The sequence below is a fragment of the Leptodactylus fuscus genome, chromosome 8 (genome assembly GCF_031893055.1).
Source record: "Leptodactylus fuscus isolate aLepFus1 chromosome 8, aLepFus1.hap2, whole genome shotgun sequence".
Classification (NCBI taxonomy): Eukaryota; Metazoa; Chordata; class Amphibia; order Anura; family Leptodactylidae; genus Leptodactylus; species Leptodactylus fuscus.
The window spans coordinates 10,387,183-10,395,965 of NC_134272.1; the positions used below are offsets into that span (position 1 = coordinate 10,387,183).

The 8,783-nt window shown below is 47.8% G+C and overlaps 1 protein-coding gene across 1 annotated transcript; it reads right to left on the reverse strand.

Moving 5' to 3' along the window:
• Window positions 1-237: 237 nt before the first annotated feature.
• Window positions 238-7,032, reverse strand: MCRIP2 (MAPK regulated corepressor interacting protein 2). Its single transcript, XM_075285928.1, has 5 exons — window positions 6,915-7,032; window positions 6,525-6,621; window positions 4,138-4,262; window positions 3,209-3,304; window positions 238-1,007 (listed from the first exon to the last, which is right to left on the reverse strand). Exons 1-5 carry the CDS (start codon window positions 6,964-6,966, stop codon window positions 937-939), a joined length of 441 nt encoding a protein of 146 aa, XP_075142029.1. The 5' UTR covers window positions 6,967-7,032; the 3' UTR covers window positions 238-936.
• Between the last annotated feature and the right edge of the window lie 1,751 nt (window positions 7,033-8,783).

Sequence of the window (8,783 nt, forward strand, 5' to 3'; positions counted from 1 at the left end):
TTACATCCAGGATGTAATGTAGCAGAATACAGGGATTGTGTAGCATTGTGTTACAGGGCATTGGTTCCAACCAGCTGAATTTTGAATGCAGCTCTGGAGTATAAGATACTCAATAAATCCAGAACTCCTTATGTCTTAGTCCTCCAGAGATGTATCCAGACACACAGGAACGTCACAAATGCAAATGGGGATCACCAGGACCATGCACTTTTTTTTTTTTTTATAATATCAATTTACGTTTCAGGCAAAACAAACTTTATTTAGAAAAATAGACATTTCCCGCTCTGTACAGATCCCTCTAATACAAAAAAAAACAAACCAGGACGAGACATGAGGGAGACCAGTCATGGGCATCGCACGGGCACCCTATTGACGCAGACAGGAGAATGACAAGGGGAAATGTTCTGCTCCCTGCAAGCAGAAAAGAGTTAATGGGGGAGGGGGTCAATGTGCGTGTTCAGACTGAGCATCAACATCAATCATTGTCAAGTTTTTACAAATATTGCCCCTCCCATAGTCTATAGTGCAGTGACCCCAGCTTCTGTGGCACTACAACCCTCAGCATCCCTCTGGTGCATGCTGGGAGTTGCAAAGCGGCGCAGGTTGCCGGTCACTGCTGTAGTGCATAGTACCACCTTGCTGGTGTCCCCCTCCCCTCAGCGTCCAGTAATTCTGCCCCCCCCCATAGTGACCCATGAAGACCGGTATCCAGCACCTAATCCTTCTGTGCTTTCTCAAGTAGCCTTGAATACCCAAGTCCATGTCAAGCCCATAAAGCAGTCACAAGAAAGGCACATGGTCAGCACCGCGCCCTGCAGCATCCATCTTGTGGGACCTTAGTGTATCAGCATTGCATTGGACGGTTTCTTGGACGCTACTGCAATGGGCAAGGATGTGCGTGTTAAACATGGATAGGGGTCTTCTCTGGGGGGTTCTTTAAGCGCAGTTCTCAATGTTGGCCAGAAAGCGTTCAGCCCACCAGTCCTCGAGGTCGATGGGAACAAAGTCTGTGAAGGAGAAAGAGAAGGGAAAGGTTAAAAGATGACAAGACACAAGACCCAATGGTGGGGGGGAGGGGTGTCTGCATTAACATTAGGGGTAAAAATACCCCTATTCTCTCCGATGGGAGTCTCAGCAGTCAGGCCCCGATCAATCAGTTCTTTATCCTCTACCCCAATATGGTTCACGACATAACCCCATTATACATCGAATTTTCCAATCGTAATAACCTCCCGCTCCACCTCGGAGCCATGGACTTTGGCTGAGGACGTAGAATCTAGTTCTCCATTACTAAACGCTAAAAAACCTCTCACCCTAATAAATGTTTATAGGACGATTTAATGAACAATACGTGTTACATGTTAACAAGCGAAAGCCGGTGCGTGGGTGTCATAGGGCACAGACAGTGCACCCCTAGCACAGGACCTTATGTGCCCTCTGCACTATATAGAGCTGTGATACAGTACCTATAGAAGTCTATGGAGCCCTACTAGACCTGACAACCATCAGCCACATCCCATCTGTACATTTTAATAACATTTACATTTCCCTGTCTTCTCGGTTTGGCCCAGATCACCATGACGTCTTCTTCGCACTATATCAGAGCACACAAGCTTCCCATCCCCCGGCATTGCCTGCCACATAGTAATTGTGCCACAGAATCCCCGCTTTATTATATTGTACTGAATAATGGCTATTTGTGCCAGTAAAGGGATAATCTCCTTTCTGAGAGTGGAAGGCTGTGTATCATAAATCTCTCTCCAGTGCATCAGAGGGCGGGGGGGGGGGGGGGGGGAGAACTTTATGATGCACAGATATGACAGTGGAAAGGGTCCTCTGAGACCCCCTCTACATGACTGTACAATGCATAGTCCTGAGATCAGAGGAGCCATCTTTTCCTGGGTTGCCACAGTTACAGAGCTCCGAGCACAATGGCCACTATAGATATCAAAGGGACTTGGTGCTTAAGGGGAGCCCAGATCTTCGGGACTGAGACACTTCTCCAGATTAGCGGCCCCTTTGCAGGTTTCTACACCATAGGACTAATCAGCTTATACCAAATACATTCATTTCTTTGTATGGATTCAAGCAAGTGTGCGAGGAGACTTGTAGGCGAAATCGGGCCAATGGTGACAAGCTGAAGCCATCACTGCCATGTCGTGACAGAACCGGAGACAAGAGACGTCACCTTGGTGCGGGAAGATATCGGTTCACATTCAAAGGGACAAACAGCAAACAAAATCTACTGGGATCGTATATGTTATGTGATGGAGGAATCTCCACAAACTGCTGACAACAGAAAACCACCTGGGAATTTTACATTTTTTGGATATGAAACGATCCCACGCCCCCATAAATCCCCCCCGTCACGGTCTACCATCCTAACCGTCCTCTCCATTCTGCCAATGACCTTAGACTTGTATCCTCTGTTATCAGAACATCCCACTCCCGTCTCCAAGACTTCTCTCGAGCTGCACCGGCACTCTGGAATGTTCTACCCTGGACAATCCGATAAATCCCCGACTACAGCAGATTCAGCCGGTCCCTAAAGTCACATCTGTATAGTCCGGATTATCACATGACCCGATCACATTGTCCTACACCTCCACTAACATGTCTTATCTTATTCTATCCTTCCTCCTCTATTCCTCACATCCTGATCCCTCCATCTAGAAGTTTCTCTGCACTTAGTATCTGATTATTCCCAGGTAGCGGCTCAGACAGCATAAGTTATATAACCTTATTTATTACTAGACCATTGTACCAAACAAGCCCTCATCTCTTGTCTCCGTATAGCCTCAAAGATTGTAAGCTCTTGTGCCCAGGCCCTCTGACCTTATGTCCCCCGAGATTGTAAGCTCTTGTGCTCGGCCCTCTAACCTCTTGTGTCCCCCCTATGTCCTCCTAGATTGTAAGCTCTTGTGCTCAGCCCTCACTCCTAGTGTTTGATGTGTTCACTATTTTGTCACATGTCTCATACTGTCTGTTTATGTCCCCTGCGATTTGTACAGGGCTGCGTTATATGTTGGCGCTATAATAGTTATCACAGCTGTAGAATGAGCGACATCAAGGCTTTAAATATAAGCCGCTAACCCCGTATCCCTGTGATAAGACTTCCTGCCAGGCAGTGTTATCATAGGGTCTCATATCAACCAACCAGACGCCACCTATATTATATATACACAATGTAAGGAGAACATTCCCTTACTTTTAAGAGATGGATTTGGTGCCTGATCCTGATATTGTTGGGGTTGACATCCGTTGAGTTCGGGCTTCTCCAGCTGATGCTGAACCTCTTGCCAGGCTGGTGGAGACAGAGAAGACATTGAAGAGATCAGGAAATGTAGATTATGAAGAAGAGAAAAAAACAAAACATAGGGAGCAATATTCTGGAGCCAACTCATTGGGGTCTATAGGAGAGTTTTCTCGAGGGGAGTGGGAGGAGATAAGCTATGACATCATCTATTGTCAGTTGTGATGTAATGATGGGTCAGTGGTGTTATCTTCTATTGTAAATAAAGTGACTGCTGCAAAGAAAACAGATATAGAACTGGCAAGTATCAGTCTGTTATTAGGCTTAGTGGGCAGAGTGAAACTTGACTATAGATAATGTGTAAAATGTAAGAAAACATTTGTTAGTAACTAAAATCACATCCAAAAAGAGTTATTCATAACCCTAACAAATTTTAGGCCCAAGTGCTCAGCGCAGCAACATGTTCTAAATGTATAAACACCACTACAGGAAGAGAGGATATGAACGGAATTCTACCGTCAGTGTAATATACTGACACCATAGACCCACAATGGTAAGTTAGGAGTCCATAGGATGGAGGAGCAGTCTGGGTTAGCTTTCCTGTTTATCTAAATGCCTTTATGGGTTAATAATCAATTCCCCCCCCCCTTCCCCCCCCAAGTCTACGGTTAATATCAGGCCCTGCAATGTGACCTCGGCATTATTTTAGGCTTCTGGTGAACAATATGAGGTCAGGTTTGATCTCAGTCCAGTTTCAGGATCCCCTCCCTACACACAAGTCTATGAGGACGCCCTATGCATGGCTGTGGAATATGGAGGCTTCTCCGGGGCCGTCTTGACCATGTGTCATGTGACCAGCCCTTCAGTATCGGAGAGCGACTTACCCTGGTATACGAAGCGGACGTTCTCCTCGTGGGCCGGGGTGTAGACTTCCTCCTCGGCGGTGGGGCTGATCGAGGCGCTGCGCTTGCCGTTCACACGATTGAAGACTAGCTTTGGAGTATTCGAGCTGTGAGGGAAAAAAATAAAAAAATCTTATATAGTAATGAGGAGAGGATGTAAAGACGATCGGTCACCGCTCCTGACAGGTCTAGTTTAGCAAACACTAGCATGTAGAATACTGAGGTTCCTTGGTTATTCCTCCTGCAAATTTGCAATTAGTGTGTCCACTTCATGATACAAGTATAAGAAGGAGATTGGAGGGTGTCCCCAATCCGCCATGACAGTGCCAGACTCTCTAGTGGTAACACCCAGATGTCAGTGTAGTCATACATTTCCAGGAGGAATAACAGAGGACTGATGCCATTAAAAGGTAAAACTGGATGGGGATCGGGATGTCGCACATACGTTATAGCTGAAGTCTACGCCAGCTGTGACCGTTCTGAATATTAAGAGGCCGGAGCCAGTGGGGGATGGGATGAGGATCCACCAGTCCTGTGATCTATAATGATAGTGAATGCCGCCATCATGGAGGGAGGACACAGACTAAGCCACTTAAAGGAGCGGTAACATCTGCAATCCTTCCCACATCGCCCATTATCTCCAGCAAATTATACTGGACAGAACTGGTTCCCTGGCTGCAGCCTGACGGGTGTATTCAGTGCGCAGGATGATGGCGGCATGTCCTATAGGAAAGGATTCCGTACAAGACACATAATGTCCTTGTTATAGTGAAATTCTAGAATATTTCATGTTAATAATAAGATATACAGTATATATATATATATAATATTTATTGTGTACCGCCTGGACCGATGTCACTACTGAAGCCATTACAACCCTATAGAAGGGGAGGGCCGAGTATATAAGGAATATTACAATATACGAGTGACATTTTGCAGAATGTCCAATATAAGCGCCTACACAAGGTGACCGGAGAGGGCAGACAGGTTTTTGGGAACCACTTTCCGATAGGCCATCGAGCGCGTTTATCGTGATCAGTCTTTGGCCCCCAGGATATGATGTAACGCAGGAGTCAGTAACAGGTTTGCCGCACGTCTATGGGAGTTCTGAGGATGACCGTCAGTAAGCATGCTGGGAGTTGTAGTGCTGAAGGTTGCCGACCCCCGATACAGAGTCTATGTAACTACTACACCATATTGCTGAGCACCCAACTTTCCAGGAGCAGATATGGCCAAGACTAACTAGTAATTGGGAATACCAGCAGATCAAGCTTGTTGAATTTCATGCGCCCAATCTTTTATTGTCAGGGTAGATACCCCCGCCCCCCCTGAGCAGTGTCAGACTGAGGTTCTCTGAGCCCACCGTACAATAACCCCTAGGTCAGGGGTCAGCAACCTTTGGCACGGCAGCTGCTGTGAAACTACAACTGCCAACATGCTCCATTCACTTCCAAGGACAGCAGAGTCAGTGTGCATGCTGGGAGTTGTAGTTTGACAATAGTTGGCGATACCAAAGGATGGCTATTGGCCTAGGAGATAGATCATAGCACCCTACAAATTCAGGGGTCTCCTGCTGGACCATTATTATGGCCCCCCCAGATGATCCTCTGGTATGGAGTCTGACCCTGGAGGGCAGCAATGTACCCCCCTCTCCCCACTGAAACCCTCGGCTGGGCTGAGCATGCACATGTATGGGGACGGACGGACGGAGGGAATAGCCGTCCACTGAACAAGGTTAGATGAGACAGAAGAGAGGACTATGACGCTTTTATCCAAACACCAAATGACTAATAACTGGAGGAGCCAACCCCCCCCCCAAATAAATAACACATGGCTTTATAACATACGCCGAATACAGAATATAAGCCACGTGCCCCATACGAGGCGAGGTTAGATATTAGGGACTGTCCCGTACTATTGAGCAGTATTCACACTGAGCCATGAACCGCAGGACAGTCCCGGGATTGTGCACTGTACCCTGACACTGAAGGGTTAATACAAGATTCCAGCCTTTGTCCCTCCCACCTGCTTAGCCACTCCCTCCCTGTAAAACCATGTGACAATGACACTGTGCGCATGGTAACCTCTGCACAAGGTCACGCAGCGCCAATGCCTTTCAACCCCACGTAAATGGGGCTCAGGTGCCAACACCGACCTGCACTCTGGGAAATGTGGGGTTAATCTGCGCAAAATCCCCTAGAATAGGAAAGCGCTTCCTCCATATGGAATCCCTAGCATTCGCTGTTAACCCTTCCCTTTCCAGAGCGCAGAGTTAAAGACGGGTGGAAGCCCCCTAACCCTATAGTGCAGTGTCCCGGGGTAAGCGCCCACTCCTATAGTACAGCACCCCGAAATCCTTGCGCACTCACCTTGGAAGGGGGTCCCAGCCGTTGGACAAGGTGGGGATCACCAGCTGCTGTTTGCCTTTCAGTTCCTGCAGCTTAGTGTCAATCTGCTGCTTGGGACCTTGAAAGTACAGAAGACGGAATGAACGTAAAACATGGAGGACGATACAATGTAACACGCTAACATTTGACGGGACTGCACAGACATAACACATGTGACATCAGCCTGGGGGCAGGGAGCGGGCACAGGCTGCGGGCTCAGGGGCTGCTCTGCTGTGGGCTGGGGTATTACTGTGGTGCTGTGATCTCTGCAGCAGCAGGGGGTAATAACAAGCTAATGGCCCCATGCAGGAAGGTCAGCCCATACACACACATATATACAGTATATACACACACATGCATATACACAGTTACCTGTTCTCCTCTGGGTGGTGAGCTTGCTGGGTCCTCGGGTGATGGTGTACATGACGGGCCTGGGGCAGCACTTGTAGGGTGAGATGCCCCCTGGTACCTGTAGGATGAGCAGGCTGCCTGTGACTTTTGACTGCAGCAGCTGGCGCTTTAAGAAGGCATGTGCTCTAGGACACACCCCCTCCTCACTCTTAAAGGGACAGGACCTGTTTATATAACTCACTGGCTGGAAGGTGGAGGCTGCTTTCTTGTGAGGTTACTATAGACGGTCAATGTGTACGGGAATGACGTGCCCTATAGAAAGGCTTATAACAGCCGGAGTTGGCCTTGTAGTTCCACAGGCCAGGTCCATGCTTGCGCCATGTTCTCTGTCATTCGTATCCACCATGGGACCCCCCCCCCATGAGAGCCTGTCCGCTAAAACAGCGCTTACCCGAGCAGGACTTTTCGGCGGAATCTGCAACTGAGTCTCTTACAGAAGTGAACGAAGCCTGACCGATACGACAAAGCTATTACAATCCTATTATATGGAACCTTACAGAAGAATGTAACGGTGATCTGATCGCTGCGGCCATTGAATCACCATGGACCATACACTTTAGTAGATAGTGTGTCCACATGCACACTCGGCCAACGATCACCAGGTCCTAAATCCTCTACGACACCAGTGTTATACATAGCAGCACACAGTAATTGGGGGCCCCATTACCTATTTTGCATTGGGGTCCGGGGGTTTCAGTTTACGCCTCTGCTTGGCTGAGTGTGCATGTGTTCTCAGTACGGACAGGGGAGTAAGGCGTTGTCAGACCCAGTTTTCTCCCTTGAGAACAAAAGGATTTCACCATGGCCGACCCTTCTTTCCTAAAATATCCGCCAAGGTCGCTGTACACGTCAGATGTTTGGCCAGTCCTGTTGACCAATACAATGGATTTGTATTTGTGCGTCGCAATTTTGGTGCTGTGTTGAAGAGTTCCCAGTCCTGCGACTTTTTGCAAATTGGACAGCAGCGGTCTCCATAGACTTCTATTCAAGGCAAATATGGCTGTGAATTTTTCTTAAAGGGGCGGCAGGCCATATCTGGTACGGTTTTTCTTCTTTGACTTCAATGGGGACAGAAAACCACATTTTTTTTATGGCAGCTTATCTATGTGGAGCACAGACAATGAGCCGGCTCAGCTACTACTACACTGTTACATATGGTTGTTGCATCAGGACTCGCTGCTCTGTTATACAAGCCATATAATCCACAGATCGACATCGCAAAGCCCTGCCCTTGTCTACCACACCCAGATTAATACATTGCTGCATTTTTAATGGAGGGGAGGGATAAGCGGCAATCTGGCGCCACTTATCTGCCAACAAAGATCTAATGTCTAAGGCTGTTTATATTAGATATAGATATTATCTGATGTCTATGGAGACCCCCGGACTGTACCCTGACCTATTTGGGATATTGCAATGTCAGACTTTGGGGCTGCCAAGTTTTTGCTTTTTGCTTGATGTCAGTGAATGGGAGGATTTTCTTTACGGTGTTTTGATGCAAATCTGTTTAAGGTTAGGACTAGATGGTGATTTTGGCTGCCACTCCCATCGCGCGACTCCTTCACCCATGTTAGTAAATGGTGGGAGTCCTGGGAGTCGCACCTGCACCAGTTTATATCAGCTGTTTGCAGAGACCGCAGTATTCAGGTGAGTGTTGCAGCCCCTTCACTGACCACCAGGAACAGCGCTCTACATTGTATAGTGGCTGTGCTTGGTATTGCAGCTCAGTCCCATTCACTTGAATGGGGCTGAGATCGTCACCAGCCATGTGGCGAGAAAACTTGATGTCACCTGACCTGTGAAGCAGATGTGGCACTGTAGTCGCTGTAA

Coding starts and splice junctions, on each gene's coding strand:
- MCRIP2 (XM_075285928.1), bottom strand. CDS start 6,966: ATGTACACCATCACCCGAGGACCCAGCAAGCTCACCACCCAGAGGAGA. Junction 3,305..4,137: donor CGTCCGCTTCGTATACCAGG/GTAAGTCGCTCT, acceptor TGTCTCCACCAG/CCTGGCAAGAGGTTCAGCAT. Junction 1,008..3,208: donor ACCAAATCCATCTCTTAAAA/GTAAGGGAATGT, acceptor TCTCCTTCACAG/ACTTTGTTCCCATCGACCTC.